General features: G+C 34.9%; 1 protein-coding gene across 1 annotated transcript in view; it reads right to left on the bottom strand.

The window, feature by feature from the left end:
- The window catches only part of KCNT2 (potassium channel, subfamily T, member 2), a 728,083-nt gene that overhangs the window by 165,308 nt on the left and 540,994 nt on the right, over positions 1-21,781 (bottom strand). The window contains exons 18-19 of the mRNA XM_006834237.1: positions 13,481-13,552; positions 8,112-8,246 (exon numbers count right to left, since the gene is read on the bottom strand). Coding sequence (XP_006834300.1) covers positions 8,112-8,246; positions 13,481-13,552 — 207 coding nt within the window. The remainder of the gene's footprint in view (positions 1-8,111; positions 8,247-13,480; positions 13,553-21,781) is intronic.

Raw genomic sequence — 21,781 nt, 5'->3', positions numbered from 1 at the left:
AAGAATAGGGAGACTTTGTCTCATGTATTTTGGACATATTAACAAAAGAAACAAGTACCTGGAGAAGCACCTCATGCTTGCAGAGTAAAGGGTTTGTAAAATAGAAGAAGACCCTCTATGAGATGGACTGACAGCGCCATCCTTACAATCGTTCCTGCTGAGTCCACTGTTGTCCTCAAATATAGGAATCATTGTGAGGATGGCACACGACTAGACAGTGTTTCATTTTGCTGAAAATAAGGTTGCTATGAGTTGGAACCAACTGGACAGGAACTAAAAATCTAACACATAAAGACACTGAATTGGAATCAACTTGCTTGAAGTAGTTTTGTTTTCATAGAAGGAAACTACCAAATATACATGATTTTAGTTACTTATATAAGTGATATTTCTTATATAATATAAACCTGCAAGTTTCTTACTTTTTTAGTATGTTAGATTAGCATGACTAGATTAGTATTTTATGAATTACCCCACAAAATAAGGAGCTCTCGTAGTGTAGTGGTTACTGGTTGGGCTGCTAACCTCAAAGTCAGCAGTTCAAAACTACCAGATGTTCTGCAGGAGAAAGATGAGGCCTTCTGCTCCTGTAAAGATTTACAGTCTTGGAAACCCTACGCAGGGTCACTATAAGTCCTGAACACAATCACCACCACCACCATAAAATAACTTGCATATAATTTTTTCCCATGAAAAATATTGTTTTGTATGTAGTGGAAAAAATGGTAGTTATATAGAACACAGGGAAGGACAGACCAGAGGCAATTCGTTTGCAATTTAGGTGTCTAATATTTCATTTGAAAAGTTCTTGCAACCATTCAATTTAAGTACTTATCAAAAAAAAACTGAACCAATTGTGGAGTTGATTCTGACTATAGTGACCTCATGTGTTACAAAGCAGAACTGCTTCATGGAGCTTTCTTGGTCTAATCAGAACAGAAACAGAGCCCCAGGCCATTCTTCAGCAGTGTTTTGAACTGCCAATCTTTAGGTTAGTGATAAAGCTTAAACCATTTCTCCCACACAGGGATCTGCCAAACTAATGGACTATAAAATTTAAGTAATTTCCAAAATAACTCTACTACTGAAAATAGTCAAGGTGATCAAAAGTTATTCATTTATTCATCCAGGAACTTGGGAAAGACCAGATACTGCACAGTGGACTCCTACAAGCAAATCTGCTCTTAATTACACTGGTCAGTTTTTAAAAAATACCAGTGGGATTCATTATGGTCTTGGAATCAAAAGAATCCATTTGGAAAATGCAGAATAGGAGTTAAATAATTAGAAATGTCACTATAATAGAAACAAATGCATAGTAAGTGAAAAACTAAAATGGCATGTTTAATCAAAAAGACCCAGGATCTTGTCCTGTCTAAGCTGTAATTAACTTTTGCTGAACAATGGGATCAAAAATGATTTTACTTTAATTAACTTACTAAATCTCATCCTTCTGAATTAATTTTCCACCTTAAAATCTCCTTCTTTTTCAGAAGAAAAAAAAAATGCTATATCTCTGTCATATTTTAAACATGTGTTTTGCTACCTATGGATGTAAAGCTTAATATGGCTCAGTAGTAAATTAACTGTATTCTGAGTAAACTGTGATATTACAGTAACTTTATAGTGTACATTCCTCTTAAACACAACAGCTTTTTGTGCAAGTTTAGGGTAGATCTGACTTCCATTTTACAGAAGTTGTGACAGATTCTTTAAATACTTGATCTTGAATCTTTCTATTAACCTTGTAAGGTTGGAAGGTTATTTTTACACTCATTTTATAGATTATTATTAAGTGTCATTGGGTTGGTTCTCATAGTAATCCTATATAGGGTTCCTGAGGAGTGGCTGGTGAATTTGAACTGCCAACCTTGCATTTCAAACCAAACTTGCGGTCCAGTGCAAGATCCCACACTGACACACCAGGACTCTATTTTATAGATTAGAGAAACTGAATTTCATGGGATTTAGGACACACATTTAAAGTCACAGGTTTAGTAAATACCTGCTGCAGGATGTGAATTCCTTGCCCCAGTGAATCTGGAAGCTCTGGGACAGAGGTTGTCTCAGATGAAGTTTGCTGCTATGTAATTCCTTGGTCTGTGGCTTTTCTACTCTGCTACATGACAGTGACAATAATCTGACAATAATTATGTTTTCAGTTCCTAACATATATTGAATACTTAAAAAATACCAGACATATTCAAGGCACTGTACATTTCTAAATCTCACACAACCTTCTGACTAAGACATTTAAATTTAGTCAAGGAAAACCTTTTGTTTACAGTCATGCAAGAAATGTTCAGTAGTGTTGAAGTCACACCTAGGCTCTCTATCTGAAAATAACCTGAGAAAATTTACCTCAATACATGCTTTGCTTTTAAACAAAAGTATAAAGGTGGAGTGAATGTGGGGGAGGGGTGATGATAGAATTGTTGTTTTTAAGTGCCTTCGAGTCAGTTCTGACCCACAGTGACCCTGTATAGGGTTTCCGAGGAGCAGCTAGTGAGGTTGAACCACCAAGCCGGCAGTTCAAATGGCTTTTCAGTCTGGCGCATGAACTCACAGTGCCACACCAGCACTTCGATGATAGGATTAGGATTGTTTTATTTACATAATTTGATAGCTTGCATATTTCCTTTGTTGCTGTAAGGTGCCATCAAGTCCAGTATGACTCATAATAACGTCATGCACAACTGAACAAAACACTGCTCACTCCTGCACCATCTTCTCAACTGTTATGTTTGAGGTCATTGCTGCAGCTACTGTGTCAATCCATCTAGTTGGAGGTCTTCTTCTTTTCTGATGACCCTTTACTTTGCCAAGCATGATGTCCTTTTCCAGGAAATGGTCCCTCCTGGTAATATGTCCAAAGTATATGAGTCGATGTTTCACCATCCTAGATTCTAAGGAGCATTTTGGTGTGCCTCTTCCAACACAGATTTGTTTATTCTTCTGATAGTTCATGCTATATTCAATATTCTTCTCCAACACCATAATTCAAATGCATCAATTCTTATTCAGTCTTCCTCAATCATTGCCCTACACTCACATGCATATGAGGCAACTGAAAACACCATGGCTTGGGTCAGCCATACTTTAGTCCTCAAACTGAAATATTTGCTTTTGTTTCTTGACTTCTGCTTCCATGATTTTTTATTGTGGCTGCAAGTAAATTGAAGTCTTTGACAACTTCAGTCTTTAGTTTATTGTTCCAGTTGTCAGGATTTTTGCTTTGTTTACATTGAGTTGTAATCCATACAGAGGGCTGTATTCTTTGATCTTCATCAACGAGTGCTTCAAGTCCTCTTCAATTTTGCCAAGCAAGGTTGGGCCATCTGCATATCACAGGTTGTTAATGAGCCTGCCTCTAATCCTGATGCTGTGTTCTTCTTTATACAGTCAATCTTCTCAGATTATTTGCTCAGCATAGACAGTTAATAAGCATGGTGAAAGGACAAAATTCTGCTGCACTTCTTTCCTGATTTTAAGTTATGCAGAAGCTCTTGTTCAGTTTGAACGACTGCCTCTTTTTCTATGTACAGGTTATGGATAAGCACAATTAAGAGTTCTGGTATTCCCATTCTTCTCAATGTTAGCCACAATTTGTTATGATTCACACAGTCAAATGCCTCTGCTGTCAATAAAACACAAATAAACATCTTTCTGGTATTTTCTGCTTTCAGCCAAGATCCATATGACATCAATAATGATATCTTTCACACAAAGTTCTCTTCTGAATCCAGCTTGAATTTCTGGAAGCTCCTGTTTTAATTATACTCAGCAGAATTTTACTTATGTATGATAGTAATGATATTGTTTGATAATTGTTGGGTCACCTTTCCTTGGAATGAGCACAAATATGGATATCTTCCTGTCAATTGATCTGACAGTTTTCTTCAAAATTATTGGGATGGAAAAGTGAGTGTCTCCAGCACTGCATCTGTTGGTTGAAAGATTTCAATTTGTATCCCATTAATTCTTGGAGTCTTGCTTCTTACCAATGTCTTCAGTGTAGCTTGTACTTCTTTCTTCAGTACCATAGGATCTTTTCTTTCAGAGTTTTATATATGTCTCCCCATTGCCTTATTGCCTACACAGTTTCTGCTGAGAGATCTGAGCATAATCTGATTTTCTTGCCTTTGTAAGTAACACTTCTAGCTGCTTTCAGGATTCTCTCCTTATCTTTGATTTTGGAAATCTTGATTATAATATGTCTTGGTGATTTTCTTGTGGAGTCTATCTTTTCTGGGGTTTGTTGTTCATTTTTCAGGACATTAGGGAAATTTTCTTCCATCAACTCTTCAACTATCTCCTCTGTGAACTTGTGTGATTCTTCCTATTCCAGAATGCCATTAATTCTTAAGTTATTCCTCTGCATGTTGTCCCACATGAATCTTAGACATTCTTCAGAATTTTTTTATCCTTTTTTCTGCTTACTCTTCTAATTTAGCAGTATTGAGAGATTTGTCTTCCAGCTTGCTAGTTCTGACATCCATCTCTTCAATTTTATTCCTTTGCCCTTTCACTGTATTGTCCATTTCTGATATTTTATTATTAATCATTTAGACTTTTTGCAGGTTTTGAATAGTTTCCAATGGTGTATCTATCTTGATTGTTCCTGTAGTGCTTTCCTGACTTCTTCCTTATTTTTCTCAAACCTTCTGTGGAACATTTGGATGCACCCCAATATCTTTCTCCTGAGTTCCTTCTCAGGCATTTCCAAAGCCTGCCCTCCTTCCAGTGGGAAATATAGGTCTATCTCCAGCTCATTTGTCTCAGTAACTCTATCTCATTTCTGGACATGTGCCAATATGGTCAGTTGTTTGTTGGGCATCTTAAAAAATTAGGTGTATTTTCAATAATTAGATGAATGTATATTAATGTATTATTGAGCTTTTTGAGGGCCTTCAGATAGATGTGATCTGGAGAGGGGCTTCCCTTTTCACTTTTCTTATTACTAACTCAAAGTAACTATAGCAGGTGTTGGTTGTCTATCTGGTGTATAGTAGCTGCTATTGGCTCTTGCCTAGATGGTGGGATTTTACAGGGTGTGATTGCAGCTTGTCTATATATCCACAATTGTTGTCTCTTTTTGGGTAACACAGGGAGAGAAAGAGCTCCCTGAAGGGATACGGTATACCAAACAGCAAAGCAGCAATAGCAAAAAACAAACAAACAAACAAACAAAAACCCCACCAAAAAACAGATTGGGTACTACAGACTATAACTGCATAAAAGAAAAGATGAAAATAAAAAACTGTAGCAAAATATGAGTATGACTCTAATGCTCTCGCTTTCAAGGCTGCCTGAGACATTTCGAGATGTTATTGTTGTTCCTTATGAGGTAACTCAGGACATAATTTTTGGCCTTTTACCTTTTCAGTCTGTCTCTCTTCCACTCTACAACCCCCGTTCAGGGATTTTTCATAGTGATAAACAGTTTAGAGCCTGCTGTTTTGAGGGGACCATTTGATTTTAAACAGTGCCTTCCCCCTTCTTAGATTCTGTGGCAGAGTCCTTTGCTGGGCAGATCCATGCGCATGTGTAGTAGAATCCTCTGGGGGTGGGGTGGGTGGTGTCCACTTGCTCAGGCACCCCTCTAGTTACCAGAGTGGTGTTGTGCAGATAGGAAAATGATAATGAACAGAGAGAAAAAAAAGAATGTCCACACCTTTATCTCCGAGGATTGGTAAGACTGTTGCCGTGGGAGCACTCCTCTGATCCTTCACCTGCTCTGTCACACCCAAGATGGCTGTCCCAGGAGGTGCTGGGAGCCGCAGATCAAAAAACACTACCGTTCTTGCTTCTACTACAAATTCCACTGGCTGTAAGCTTTCAAACTATCTAAATATTTCATTATGTGTAGTTCAGAGTTCTGGAACTGCTTCATCTGGTATTCTGTGTTATTGCTGGTGGAGGTTTGCATTACACTTCTCGCTAATCCACCATCAAGCCCTACCTCCCAGTACCATAGGTTCTTGATCATATGCTACCTCTTGAAATGGTTGATCACTGATCATTTCTCTTTAGTGAAGTGCATTCCTTCCATTCTCTTTGGATACTTCCTGCATTGTTCAATATTTTCCCCAGAGGGCCTTTAAATATTGTAAGTATTTTCTTCAGTGCTTTCAGCTGGAGAAATATTAAGCATGTTCTTCATTTTTGGTTTTCTAACTCCTGGTCTTCGCACATTTCATTTAACACTTTCCTTTGTCTTCTAGAGCTGCCCTGTGAAACTTTCTGTTCTGCTCTTTAACTTCATCATTTCTTGTTCCATTACTAGCTTTAGTTTATAATATTATCTTAAGCAAGTTTCAGAATCTCTTCTGACATCCACTTTGGTCATTTCTTTCTTTTATAAATGTATGATGGTTTTGAGGTTGTCCCACAAGTCCCCTGGTCTTTAGTCATTAGTGTCCAAGGTATCATTTAGATGCTCTCTAAATTCATGTGGAATATATTCAAGGTCATATTTTGACTTTCATGGACTTGTTTTCATTGTATGAACAATTTAAGATCTGTTCTATAATCGGCTCCTGGACTTGTTTTGGCTGATGATATTGAGCTTCTCCATTGTGTCTTTCCACAGATATAATCAATTGGATTCCTGTTTATTTCATCTGGTGAGGTTCATGTATATAGTTCTCTTTTATAATGTTTAAAAAGGGTATTTGCAATGAATAAATCATTGGTCTAGCAAAATTCTATCAAGTGATCTCCAGACCACTATCATCAAGACCATATTTCCTAACCACCAATCCTTTTTTTCAACTTTTACATTCCAATGAATAGTAATTTTCTTGTCTGCATATTTGATCAATTTCAGACTGAAGAAGTTGGTAGAATTCTTTAATTTTTTTCATCCTTGGCTTTAGTGGTTGGTTATTGGAATAATAGTGGTATTATGTAATCTTACTTGTAGGTGTACAGATGTTATCCTATCACAGATGGCATTGTATTTGAAGAAAGATGGTGAAATATTCTTTTGTCAATGAATGTAACACCGTTTCTCTTCAACTTGTCATTCCCAGCATAGTAAACCATATGATTGTCAGATTCAAAATGGCCAATATCTGTCCACTTCAGCTCTGTAGTGCTTAGGATATTTAGATTCACATCTTCCATTTAATTTTTTGATGACTTCCAATATTCCTTGATTCAGACTTGGTACATTTCATGCTCCAATTAATGGATGTTTGCAGCTATTTCTTTTCACTTAAAGTCATGTCCCATCAACCAATGAAGGTCACAAAAACCCTGTTTTACTCAGATCATTAAAGTCCACTCTACTTTGAAGAGGCAGCTCTCTTTTCCTATTTTGAATGCATTCCAACCTGAAGGTCTCATTTATTATTAGACAATGTTTCACTGCTATTCATAATGTTTTCAGCACCTATTCCTTCTTACTAGTCTGTTCTTAGTGCGGAAGCTCTGCTGAAATCTGTCCATCACAGGTGATCCTGCTGGTATTTGCATCACCAATGGCATAGCTTCCAGCATTACCGCAACACTCAATCCACCACAGTATGAGAAACTGAAGGACATGTGCTTTAGGTTTCTATAAAACTCTAAAAATGGAATTAACCTTTTAGATATTTAAAATTGAAATAATTTTCAGGAGACTTGTATAGTTCAAGTCATGTGGATTTCTTGATATGCACATAATTTTGTCGTTGCTTCTTGTATGGAACTTTCTCAGAGCAATATTGCTCATTCTTACCAAAATATGAACATAAAGAAAACTCATCTCTGATTCAGTTTACTTACTGAAACGTAAGGAAATAAGGATAACGCTATGGCTCTTTATATGGGTAAATTACTTCATCAAAATCCTGTGATCATTCTATCCTAATTATCTAATTATGTAAATACATATGTTTGGTCACTACTATGCACAACATAAAATTTAGAACATGGATGGCTTGTCATAAACCATGACAGATACATATTTGGTGCTAAATAAGTATTCATTTTAAGATCAAATAAAAACATTAATGAATGCAAATTTAATGTAAGCATTTCATGTTCATTTCTCATATACAGTCAGTGTCAAATATTTTTACATTTATTACTAAGCAAATAACAGGTCTGGTTACTCATACATTTACCTGAATAGTGTCTGCACATTTACAATTGTTTTAGCATCTGCCATATAGTCTTCCTCAGCACTCATGGTACTTTCTTTATCCACAACCACCATATTGGCAGCAAAAGTCACTCCACACCTGAGTAAATCATCTAGGCTTTTATAAAAATAGAGAAAAAAATGACTTTAAATATATTACAATATAAGGATCAGTGCTACATTTTGCCTATTGAGTATGTATAGATTACCCTTATATATGGTTTCTGAAGAGTGTACAAAGGTAGATAGTAATGGGAAGCAGAATGCAATATTCTTTACTGATAGGAAAATCAGTATATGTTTTAGTTCTTTACATTTCATATTTCAACTATTTCAAAATGCATGCATTATAAATATTTATTTGCTGTAATTTATTAATTACATAAATGAAAAACAGAAACCATTCATTTTATAATCATAGAAAAATAACACTTTAGATTTTTGTTTTTACAATTTATATACACTATTTCAAAGATTCAACATTTTTTCAACTAAAACACACATGATAAGAGTACAAATGAATAATTCCTACATTAATTTAGATGGCCAGGAAATATTTATATTTAAAAGTTGGCTAGGTTTTTGTGTTAGCTATATCTTATAGACTGCATATACACAGCCATGAGCATGTGTGATATTATAAATATGTGTTATATTCAAGCCTACACGCTAGTCAGCCTAAGTTTGAATAACATGGCTTCTTTGACTGCATTAAATAATTGCTAAACTAGGGTCCTGGTGCAGTGATATAGGACAAACACTGGACTGCTAACCACAAGTTTGGCAGTTCAAACCCACCAGCTCTTCCATGGAAGCTCTGCATAGGCTCTTAATGGACTCAATGGAACTTTAAAAACAACAATAAAAGAAACAAGGGTTCAAATTCTAATGAGCAATAATAGAGTCAGCTATCTTTCTTGTTATTGATTAAAATCTTTACCTATCATTCTCCCAATGAATTAAAAAAAAATTACCTTTACCACTGAAGCTGGAACAGGGAAATTATTATTCTCACTGCCTCTGCTTCATATAAATTAGAAAATTAGGATGGTACTGAGTGAAGAAGACTGAACTTGAGGGAGAGCAGGAATACTCTAGGCACATTGTTGATTGAAAAGTTATAAAGAGATGAGTAAATTGGTTTTGACATCTTTTGATTTAAAATCTGAAGTGAAAAACTTTAAGAACTTTCATTTTTCATAGAGTCTTATTTTAAGAGTCAGGTCCCTGAGAATCTTTCCAAAGTGCATAACCAGTTGCATGAATTGTACTATATAGAGGGAATTATTTTCCTTTTACAGCAAGCAGGAGGCAGGATTTCCTACTCTGTTATTCATGAGATAGTATTGCCAATACTTGAGTCCAAAAATTCACTTGACCTAAGAACAATATTCTATGACATATTGTAAGGCTAAAACTGTAGAAATAGAATGTTATTCCAAATGAATTTCCTATAACGAGAGGATCACAGCATCCAATCAATACAGTGGGTGCCCTTCAAGGTTCATTTCTATGAGCAGCTGGTTTTTCTTTGATCTAAGAAATTCTGAATTCATCTTACATCTATAAAAATTCCTTATTTTTCATAAAGGAAGACTAGATGGAAGATAAATGTGATATTTCTCACTATGGACCATAAAATGATGCTTAAGTCATAATTTCAGACCATCTTATCATTTTAAATTACTTTCTCATGTCAGTTGCTGCACTCCCTTTTTACTCTATTTTAAATAATGTCAAGCCACTTTCTATATATAATATGAAAAATAAGCTGGTGGATGGTATGTTTAACTCGATAAAGGTATACACATAGAATTTATGATTGTTGCTGTTGTTAGGTACCGGTACATTAAGTCAGTTCCGGCTCATAGCAACCATAAGTACAATGAAACGCTGATTTTAAACCATTTAATAGCCCCTTATTCTGTTCAGACAACTGCCTCTTGGTCTATGTACAGGTTCCTCATGAGCACAATTACTTGTTCAGGAATACTCATTCTCTGAAATGTTGTTCACAGCTTGTCATGGTCCACACATTTGAAAGCCTCTGCATAGTCAAAAAAGCACAAGTCAACATCTATCTGGTATTCTCTGTTTTTAGCCAAACTCCATCTGATGTCAGCAATGATCCTGCTTGAACCTCTGGAAGTTCCTTATCAATATTCTGTTGCAGCTGTTTTAAAATTATCTTTAGCAAAATTTAACTGTCATGTGGTATTGATACTATCCAATGATTTCCGCATTTTATCTGGTCACCTCTCTTTGGAATGGGCATAGATATGGATCTCTACCAGTCAGTTGTCCAAGTAGCTGTCTTCCAAATTTCTTGGCACAGATGAGTGAGTGCCTCCAGTGCTGTATTAGTTTGTTGAAAGATTTCAGTTTGTATTTCATCAATTCCTGGAGCCTTGTTCTTTGGCAATCCCTTCAGTGCACCTTGGACTCCTTCCTTCAGTACCTTAATCATACTACACTACCCCTTGAAATGGTTGAACATCGACCATTTCTTTTTGGAACAGTAATTGTGCTTTTTCAACTTTTTTTGATGCTTTCTGCATTATTCACTATTTTGGCCAACAACTCCTTCAATATTTCAAGTTGAGACTTGAATGTTTTCCTCAGTTCTTTCAGTTTGAGAAATACTAAGTGTGTTCATCCCTTTTAATTGCATAACTCCAGATCTTTTCACATGTCATAATATTTGACTTAGTCTTCTCCAGTTGCCATTTGAAACTTCCCAATTAGCTCTTTTATTTCCTCATTTCTTCCATTTACGTTAGCATCTCTATGTTGCAGAGTGAGTTTCAGAGTCTCTTCTGACATTCATTTTGGCTTTTTCTTTCTTCCTTGTCTTCTTAGCTATTTTTTGTTTTTTTCCTGTGTGTTATTCTTGATCTCATCACACAACCCTCCTGGGTTTTCAGCATTACTGTCTAATGCATCACATCTATTCTTGAAATGATCTCTAAATGCAAGTGGATATATTCAAGGTCATATTTTGGTTCTTGTGAACTGTTTGCATTTTCTTCAGGATCAGCCTGAAGTTGCATATGAGTAATTGATGGTTTCTTCCATAGTGTACCCCTGGCTTTGTTTAGGCTTATGATATGGATCTTTTCCTCCATCTTTTCCAGAGATGTAGTCAATTTGATTTCTGTATATGCCAATTGGTGAAATCCATGTTTACAATGATCTTTAATGCTGTTTAGAAAATGTATTTGCAATTCCAAAGTCATTAGTTTTACAAAATTCTATCATCTCATCTCCAGCATAATTTCTATTACCAAGTCCATATTTTCTAACTACTGATCCTTCCTCTTTATTTCCAATCTTTGCAATCCAACCATTAATAATTATCAATACATCTTGATAGAAAGTTTGATCAAGTTCAGACTGTAGAAATTGGTAAAATTCTTCAATTTTGTTATCACTGGCTTTAGTGGCTGGTGCATAAATTTAATAATGGTTTTAACTGGTCTTCTTTATAGGCATATTGATAGTATCCTATCACAGACAGCGTTATACTACAAGGTAGATCTTGTAATGTTCTTTTTGGTGATGAATGTAATACCATTGCTCTTCTATTTGTCATTCCTGGCATAGTAAACCATGTGATTGTCAGATTCAGACTGGCTAGTGTCAGTTCATTTCAGATCACTAATGCCGAGGATATAACTGCTTATGATTACATTTCATTTTTTACAACTTTTAGTTGTACTAGATTCATTCTTTTTGTACATTCTATGTTCCAATTGTTAATGGATGTTTGCAGCTGTTTCACCTCATTTTGAGTTGTGCCCCATTAACTATTGACGGTCCCATATGTTGTACTCCATTTGTGTCATCAGAGAGAACTCTAGTTTGAGGAGTCAGATTTTCCCAAGTTGTATTTTGAGTGCCTTGTAACTTGAAGGGTTCATCTTACATCACTTTATCTGCCAACATTCTGATGCTATTCAGCAATTATGATAGGGAAGTTAAATTTAGTTTCAAAAATAATGTAGTGAAGTTGAATTTCAACATTGACAAAAAAAAATTCTCTAGCAAAATTATTGTACTAAGTAGCTGTCGGCTATCTATGACCCTATGTATCAGTTAATTCTATCCTCAAAACACTGGCTGCTGTAGTTTACACTGTCATAGAAAACTGTCAATAATTTTGATTAAGAATGAAAATGTATATAGAAATTAATTAAAATTTGAACAGCATTTCTGAATGATCTTTAACTTTTTGGTTCATATTTTCACTTTAAACAGTGATTTTTATGTATTATATTTGCTACATTGAATTTTAATCTTAAAAAAAAATCTGATTTAGTAAGCCACAGTTGTTTTACATAATTTAGCCAGCAGATGGAGTTTCAAGAAAGAAGCCAATTCTGGACAAAAAAATAATCATAGATAGTCTGGCAATGCTTTCTCAAGGTGGTATGAGTGTGAGGAGTGTTTGAAAGTAGCTCATTTATTCACAGGTGTTTTTGTATTTTTTAATGGAAAATATTAAATATACACAAAAGAGACCTGTATAGTGGACCTCTGTATCACTTAACTTCAGCACTTACCTGCTTATCTTAAATCTATTGCTAAGGATTTTACTATCTCAGTTTTCCTTCACCTTGCTGCCATTAAGTCTCAATTTTGTAGAGAAATCACATAAAATCTTACTTTTCCATTAAAAAAAATAGCTAGAATATTTTAACAAAAATGTCAGAATTTAACAAGTGAGAACTGTCATCACTTGTATTGTATCCTATAAATTAGAGAAAACATATCTACTTTTTCTGTGAAATGAATTATTTCTCTATAAAAGTTAGAAGTAATGGCATCAAGGGAAAGAAAACTGAAAGCATGAAATCCTATAAAGGGTCTGAACATTCGACTGACCTTAACTCCAATATACATTACTAGAACCAAGTAAACTTTACAGAACATGCTTCAGCTTATAAATCTGAATTTTAACTTGAACATTTCTAAATTAATTTTGAAGGTTTTCTGGAAGTAATGTTAATGATACCAATGCAAAATAATGTTGAATCTTGAGGGTATTTTTCTATCACTGTCAATACTCATAATGATAATCTTATAAAATTCACAAAGCTGAAATACTTTTAGAAACTGAGCAAATTTGACAATACTGACATGCAACAAAATTTGGAGGTTTTTTCCAACACTTGAGTACTGCTAAGTAACTTTGAGTGCAAGATGTATATAGCACAAAGCTCTACATGCAAAGCTCTACATCTTTGCTATACTGACATGACAAAGTACACTCATCATGCAGTAACAAGGCACAACACATGACAAACCACAGGACATGACACTTGTCAATGTGCCAAAAATTTGGTCACCTACTTGTCAATAGAGCCCACCATGTAGTAAACCATTGGAAACCAACAAATTGCATCCAGAAAATGCATATCTGGCCTAAGTAGCAGATGGGTTACAAAATGAAACACAATGTCACACAGTGGTAATACTTCTAGGAAAAGAAGTAAACTGACTTAATTTGCATTTCCAAAACTAAATAATGCTAACAAGATTAATTTTAAGGTGATATTATTTGTTAACATTAATTAGAAACTGTCATTTGCACTTGTTATGAATAATATAATGTACTCAGAATCATAAAAGCAATTTGTATTTCAAATTTCTAAATCAGAAACATTATGGCATAATTCTACCAAAATACTGAATTGATCCTTTTATTTATGAATGAAAAAACTTTTTCAGTGAATTTTAAATTTACTGATATGAAGGAAGCCTTGCAAAATAAAGAAATAATGATTTGCTTCTTAGATAAGCTTAAGAATAGAGAACCAAAATAGAATAATGATTAAGGACAACCTTCTCTAAGAAATATTTAGTTAGAATGACAACATGCCTCCTAATATACCAAAACGCAAAAAAATGCATATGTACCAATAAAAAATATACATTACACAAAATTAAAAGCAAAGTACGTTACTTTTTGGAGTCCTGGTGTGTCACTATAGGATACACACTGAACTGCTAACTGTAAGGTAGGCAGTTCAAACTCACCAGTTGCTCCTCAGAAACCCTATACAGGGTTGTTATCAGCTAGAACTGACTCATTGATCTTAACAGCAACAACATATGACTTTTAATTTTATGTACTCAGTATTTATTATTGTTCAAATATTTATTATGATTAAAATATTGGGGAAATAATTATAAACCTGAAAGATTCCTTATAAATCATTTAATCTATTACATTTACTTTGCAAAGTTATTAATTGACTCATTCACCTATTCACCCAACAGATAGGTACCAAAATATATTATATACTTTAATGTACTTATACATGTGCAGAAAAGAGTATAGGTTTAACTATAAGAAATAGAGTTTGGGTAATATATATAAAGAAGCACAACATTATAATGCATCTTTTAATCTGAAAAACAGGTAATGTGGCACTGTAAGATAAGCACTAAGCTACTAATTGCAAGGTCGGAGGTTCAAAACCATCAGCCGCTACTTGGAAATGCTATTGAGGGTTGCTATGAGTCAGAACCAGTTCCATGGCACTTAACAATAACGACAACACATTGCACTGCAGAGGCAGTATTGGGTAATATTCAAGAGGTAACATCTAATATGTATGTTGAAGGATACATAGGAGTTTACCTGGTGAAAGAAGAGAGGAACATTCAGGCAAATAGAATTATAGTACCTATATTTTCCCAAGTACTTCTCCCCAGCGAAGGGGCCATGGTGGTGGCATGGGTTAGATGTTGTGATGCTAACTACAAAGTCAGAGGCTCAAACCCATAAGCCATTCTGTGGGAGAAAGATGAGACTGTCTGCTCATAAAATGTACAATCTCGGACACACTAAACACCAGATCTACTCTGTCCTATGCGGTCACCATGAGTTGCTACTGACTTGATGGCAGTGGGTTTGATTTCATTCTAGTATTGCATGCTAGGTCAATTCTTTTCCTCCCTGACTTACCTTCTTCCTGCTGACCATTCTTTTTGTATACTAAAGATAAAATGCTCAACACAGAGAAGTATAGAAACAAAAACTTACCAAAAACCGTCACTGTTGTAATTTTGATTAAATTTCTTTGTGACTTTCTAAACAACCTCAAATTATTATGCTTAATAAATATAACACCACAGTCAATTTAAAAAGTCTTCAATTATTGAATTCGGAAGTTATTTTGAATATTTGTTACTAATCATTAGAGTTCTATGCTATTTCCGGAGCACTAGACCATAAGGTCAGTTTGCACCTCAAGGTTGGCGGTTCAAACTCACTAGTCACTCATTGGAAACCCTATACAGGGTCTCTATGAGTCAGAACCAACTCCATGATACTTATCAACAGCAAGCTATTTCTGGGATATAACACCAGAATGGAATCGATGGTTAACATTTTAATTTTTTTCATTGTTATTTATAATGCACTTCTAAGCTTTTATTGAAGACATATTAGTAAATCAACAGTTATATTTTTAAGCTGTTGATGTTTGCTTGTTTTTGTTATCCGTATTTTGATTATATATATATGTATTAGTCCAAAAATAAAATTTCAATATATAATCCCAGTAGCAGCAAATGATAGTGCATATTGTAGACTTCTAACTTTTTTATCTTTCTGGACACTTTCCTTTTTTTTAAGGAGAATCATCCAGGCCAAATAATATAACTGCTGATACAAAACCCTGCAGGTCTCTCTCTTTTTCTGTTTTAGTGGTTCTGTAAGCACATGTGAAGGTACAAACGTTTAGCCTGGGCTGCTGAGGCATTGTATGGAAGAAAGTTATTCTGAGCCACCTGAACTTTCATTTATGTCTGTGTAAGACAAAAAAAAAAAAAAAAATGTTTTCACCACTGAGACTTTGGTTGTTTGTAAAACTCTTTCATCTACATCTTTTTCTGATTATTTTTATTTCATCACTCTTTGATTATAAATTTTATATAGTCGTCAGAAAAAGTAGCTAAAATATCCATATTTTTTATGCCACAGAGTTGAGTCCATACGTCTTCATTATTAATTGCAGGTGTATACTGTGGTTGAAATAAATGCCTTTTTGACTTGATTTGTCCTTTTAGGTTAATATTTCAATTTCTTCATGTGGTCTTCTCTCACAGATAATCTCCTGCAGCAATATTTAAGATTATTGAATCAATTAATTAAATAAATATATTGAAAGTTTTCTGTGTAACAGGAAGCACTAGGGTCATAGGAGACACAGTAAGTCCTTATACTATGCCAATCCTGTTAGGGTCAAACTAAAAAGGTCTCTTTCTATTTTGTTCCTTTTTCAGTGTTGTTGTTAGGTGCCATTGAGTCAGTACCAACTCATAGTGACTTTATGCATAACAGAATGAAACACTACCGGTCCTGGGCCAACTTCACAATTGTTGCCAGGCTTGTGCCAATTGATGCTGCCACTTGGCCAATCCATCTCACTGGGGGTCTTCCTCTTTTTCTCTGACCCTCCAGCTTACCAAACATGATAACCTTCTCCAGTGACTGTTCCCTCCTGACAATATGTCTGAAGTATGAGAGATGAAGTTTGTCCATCCTGGCCTTCTAGGAGCACTCTGGCTGCACTTCTTCTAAAACAAATCTATTGGTTCTTTTGGTAGCCCATGGTACTTTCAATATTCTCCTCCAACACCATGACTCAAATGCATCAATCCTTTACCATTAGAGATCACTAAAGGTACCTGGGGATCAAAATGATGGCCTTGATCTAAAAAAATTCATGACTTTCAGTAATGCGCAATTTGGCCATGAATGTGTATTTATAATGTACATTAAATCTTTAGAAATTCAAACTAATATCTATACTGTGATAACATATAACATCGCTTACATGAATTTAGCTATGTTATAAGCTAAACAAAATCCCTGAAAACGAAGTACATACATAATCCTGATGAATCACTAGCTAATGTAGAGAACCTAATATATAATACTGCTTGCAAATGTATTTCATTTGCTACTGTTGATCTTGATAGGGATGGTTTATAAGGAAACATGAAAGGTATTGAATAAACGAATTGTATAGTTACTCATATTGTGTTGGCTCATTTATATAAATTGAAAAGAACGTTTATGGCACTGAACCATTTATTATTGTTATTGTTAGATGCCACTAAGTCAGTTCCAACTCACAGTTGTCCTCTGCACAAAAGAATAAAACACTGCCGGTCCTGGTCCTGTGCTGTTCTAATAATTGTTAAGTTTGAGGCCACTGTTGCAACCACTATGTCAATTCATCTCATTGAGCATCTTTCTCTTTCTTGTTGACCTTCTCCTTTTTTGTTAAGAAACAATTTTATTTGTAAACATTTTTAAATTTTCTCCAATCACCCCTGTGTTACAGAGAGAAATATTACCATGTCTTTCATTCATAAAACATATAAGGAAAAGTGAAAAATATTTGTTCTCTAAAATGCTTTCCTTTTAAGGATTTTATATCACTAAGACAAAATATTCTTCAAGTATAAGAAAGATTCTTCTATAGCTATTTAAAATGCCCCTCAGTGCTTTCACATTGATGAAGAATCATAATCTCCATTAGTTATGCCCTCAAAATCTTTGAAAAAGAAGTCAGTAACCCATTTTGCAGATGTAGAAACTGAGGTGAAGAGTTCTCCTTAGGCTCTATGTGAAAGTGGAGCAAGTCAGAGAGATGATTATAAGTCCCAAAGTAGAAAGTATTTCTACTTTACCAAGCATGACATCTTTCTCCAGGGACTAGTCCCTCCTGATAATATGTCTGAAATATGAGAGACAAAAGTCTTGCCATTTGTGCCTCCAAGGAACATTCTGACTCCTTATACATGTGGCTTAACATACATCTATGCCTTTACATGAGTCTTGGTGTGGGGCTGTAGGATAAGCACTGGGCTGCTAATTGCAAGGTCAGTGGTTCAAACCCATCAGCCGTTCCTTGTAAACCCTATGTTGTTGTTAAGTGCCATTGAGTCAGTTCTGACTCATAGAGACACTGTATAGCATTTCTAAGAAGCAGCTGGTGGGTTTGAATTGCTGACCTTTTGATTCAAAGTCCATTGTTTATCCCACAGGGTTGCTATGAGTCAAACCAACTCGAAGGCACTTACCAATGTCATGTCTTTACAAACAGCTTGTTAGTATTCAGTAATTCCACTTTTTAAAGTGGGTTATTACTTACCCCCCCCCCCCAAATACAAGTATTTTAATACCAACTACACACTTGAAACATTTTCTTCCTTATTTGGATTTTCACATCAACCCAGTTTTCTGTTTGAATACTGACAGCATTGTTTTGATTGACATAAGGGAACTGACATTTCCTGACTGTGTTTTAGAAGATACAATGAGGACACTGGTGACTCAGTGGCAGAATTCTTTGCTGACATGTAGGAGACCCAGGTTTGATAGCAGCCAATGCACCAGCACTTGTCATTGAGGTTTGCCTTATCACTTCTAGCATAAGACAGACTCATAAGAAATACCTGATCGTTTACTTCAAAAAATCAGACAATGAATGCTCTGTGGATTCCAATGGTTCTGTTTGCGTCCAATTATAGGGATGGTTTAGGACAGGGCTGTGTTTCATTCCTTATGCTTGGAGTCATCATGAGTAAGGAACTGACTCTATGGCAGCCTACAACACTCAACTAGTGCTTTTTATACATTAGCTTATTTAGTCTCTCAATAATGTACAATAAAATGTCATATCCCTTTTAAAAGTAGAAAAACAGGCTTAGGGATTCAATAATGCATAAAAGGTGTACTAACGGGTGAGCTTAAATTTAATCTCAGATCTCTGAGTCCAAAGATTAAATATTTTTAATGTGGACTCTGATGTATTAAAAGTTTTATCATTACTATTGGTGTGAGCTTAACTGAAGTTCTTGTCACTTGGAGTAGAAGATTGATTTATTAATTAATAGTGTAAAAACACCTTAATAAAGTTTGGGGCATTATCTTGTTTTTGCATTTAATCTCTATACAACGCTGAGAAGGACACTACAAAGCTTTGATTCTTTTTCACCTCTCATGAAATGGCTTTATCAGATGATTGGAAAAAATTTAAGACTGGGCTGGTAATCAAAATATTTTAAATCAATATGGACAACAACCAATCAGAACAGATAATCAACAAATTAGAACTAAAACCAACAGTAATAAGTCAAGTGAAAGAGGTTTGTGAATGTGATTTGTTTTATTAAATTACCATATGACATCAAGAAGACTCACTTGGAAACATTTTGAATTCTTAATGTGTATTATAAAGTTGTTGCTATTAAGTGTAGTTCTGATTCATAGCGATCCTGTATAGGGTTTCTGTGGAGTGGCTGGTGAGTCTGAACCACTGACCTTGCAGTTCAAATCGACCTGGAGGTTCAGCGCTTATCCTACAGCACCACACCAGGACTTCAAAGTTACATTAAAATCTCAGTTAGTATTTATTTATATTATATTGAATTAATTGATCTTTCCTATACCTTTCCTAAACAACCATGTTCTAAATATCTAAATAATATTTAAAATAAAATTAAGTCCACAAAAACTTAACTACTTGCTAATTATGCAGGGGTATATAATCATTCTTGTACAAATGCTCTTAACAGATATATTTCAAATAAGAAAGCATCATGTGTTTGAAATATTGTAGAATTGATTACAAAACACTAGCCATGGCAGAGCAATAAGCATCACTTTGCCAATATTTCACTTCATTTTATTTTTTATTTTTGAAGGATTACATAACACTTTCAGGAAACTTACTTATTAGTGTTTATTTTTTCTTTCCTCATTCCAGACTAAAGGAACAGAGGACAACAAATAAAAATTTTAGGCACCACTTTTGAGAATCACACAAGAAGCTGCTTTGGAAAAGAATCAAACCCTACAAAAATCATCTGACAATAATGTCCTGTGAACCACTAGACTCCAAAACATACATCACTAGAAACGAAAAAGGACATTTTAAACACAAAAATTATCAACAGTTAATATACTTTCTAATAAAGAATTCACAAGCATATCATAGCCTATAAATGAGATAAGGTCATATATTTGAAACAACAAAAAAACCAGGAATAACATAGTATATTTTAGCCCTGGACTTGACCTTGGAAAGGTCAGTGAACTTCTTTGAGTCTCTGTTTCCTCATATACACAATATTAGAAAGTGATGACACATGGATTTGGGGTTATATAAATGTTACCCTATTACTTGTACACTTTGAGAACTTGAGCTCTTTCGTCCATACACTGAGATTAAGTCATTACTATGAGCCCTGGGTTATGCACTGGACTGTTAACCACAAGGTCAGCAATTCACATCTATCACCTGCCTCTTGGAAGGAAAATGAAGCTTTCTACTCCCATATAAATTTACATCCTCAGAAACCATAAACAGGATTCTATTAGGTGGACCTTGATTTCACGGCACACAGAAATTTTATCCTTAACTCCAACAAAGAAATACTAATCATCACATGATGTGGATATAGTTCTTATGGGAGTAAAACACAAATAAAATAAAATATCTAATGTGCTGACACAAGAAGCCTTGATGACACAGTTGACAAGAACTCAACTGTCCCCAAATCAAACTCAATGTCATGGAATGGATTCCAACTCATAGCGACCCCACAGATCAGGGTAGGGTTTGTGAGTCTTTAAATCTTTATGGAAGCAGAAAATTTCATCTTTTTTCCCCTTAGTGCTGGTGAGCTAAGGGGACCTTTCAGTTAGCAGTCCAATGCTTACTCCACTGTACCACGAGGGCTCCCTAGAAAACCCTAGATAGCAAAATCAATTCTATTTTATCCTATAGGGCCACTGTGAATTGGAACCCTCTCAATAGCACCTAACAGGTGTTGGCAGACATAGTAAATGGTCAACAGTCATTACGACAATGAAGAGGGTGGAGGTAAAGAAGATTAAGATTACAATGATCTCAATATTCCCATTAAAATAAAATATTCTATGATAAAGGTCACATCTATATTTAATCACATCTACTGATCAGTTTGCCAATAATTAACAGAAACAGAGTTACAGTTTTTTTTTTTTTTCTGTAATTGATCAGATTTAGGGATTATGATTATAGAAATAGAGCTTGATTTTATAATTTCATAATATACAGATGAATCAACCATTCAGGAATCAGGCATTTTGGTACTTATTTCTTTAAAACCAGAACATAATTCATTTGGATATTTGTTGTTGTTTAGTATCATTGAGTTGGTCTGACTCATAGTGGCCCTGTATAGGGTTTCCAAAGAGCATCTGGTGAGATTGAATTGCAAACTTGCAATCTTGTGATTCAAACTGATCTTGTGATCAAGTGCTTAGCCTACAGCACCACACTAGGAATTCCTAGCTACTCTGTAATCTGGTGTGGCACTGTAGAATGAGAGCTGGACCGCAAACCACAAGACTGGAAGTTCAAACTCACTAACTGCTCTTGGAAACCCTAGATAGGGTCTCTATGAGTCAAGACAAAATGATTTGAAATACATATTGACAAAACCCAATTAGAACAGATGTTCAATAAATTAGAACTGACACCAACAATAAAACACCAAGTGAAAGAGGTTTGTGAATATGATTTGCTTTATGAATTTACAATATTTTACATACAAAAAACTTCATAATTATATATATATATA

Source organism: Chrysochloris asiatica, unplaced genomic scaffold (assembly GCF_000296735.1).
Source record: "Chrysochloris asiatica unplaced genomic scaffold, ChrAsi1.0 scaffold00009, whole genome shotgun sequence".
Lineage (NCBI taxonomy): Eukaryota > Metazoa > Chordata > Mammalia > Afrosoricida > Chrysochloridae > Chrysochloris > Chrysochloris asiatica.
This window is presented reverse-complemented; position numbering and strand designations above follow the sequence as displayed.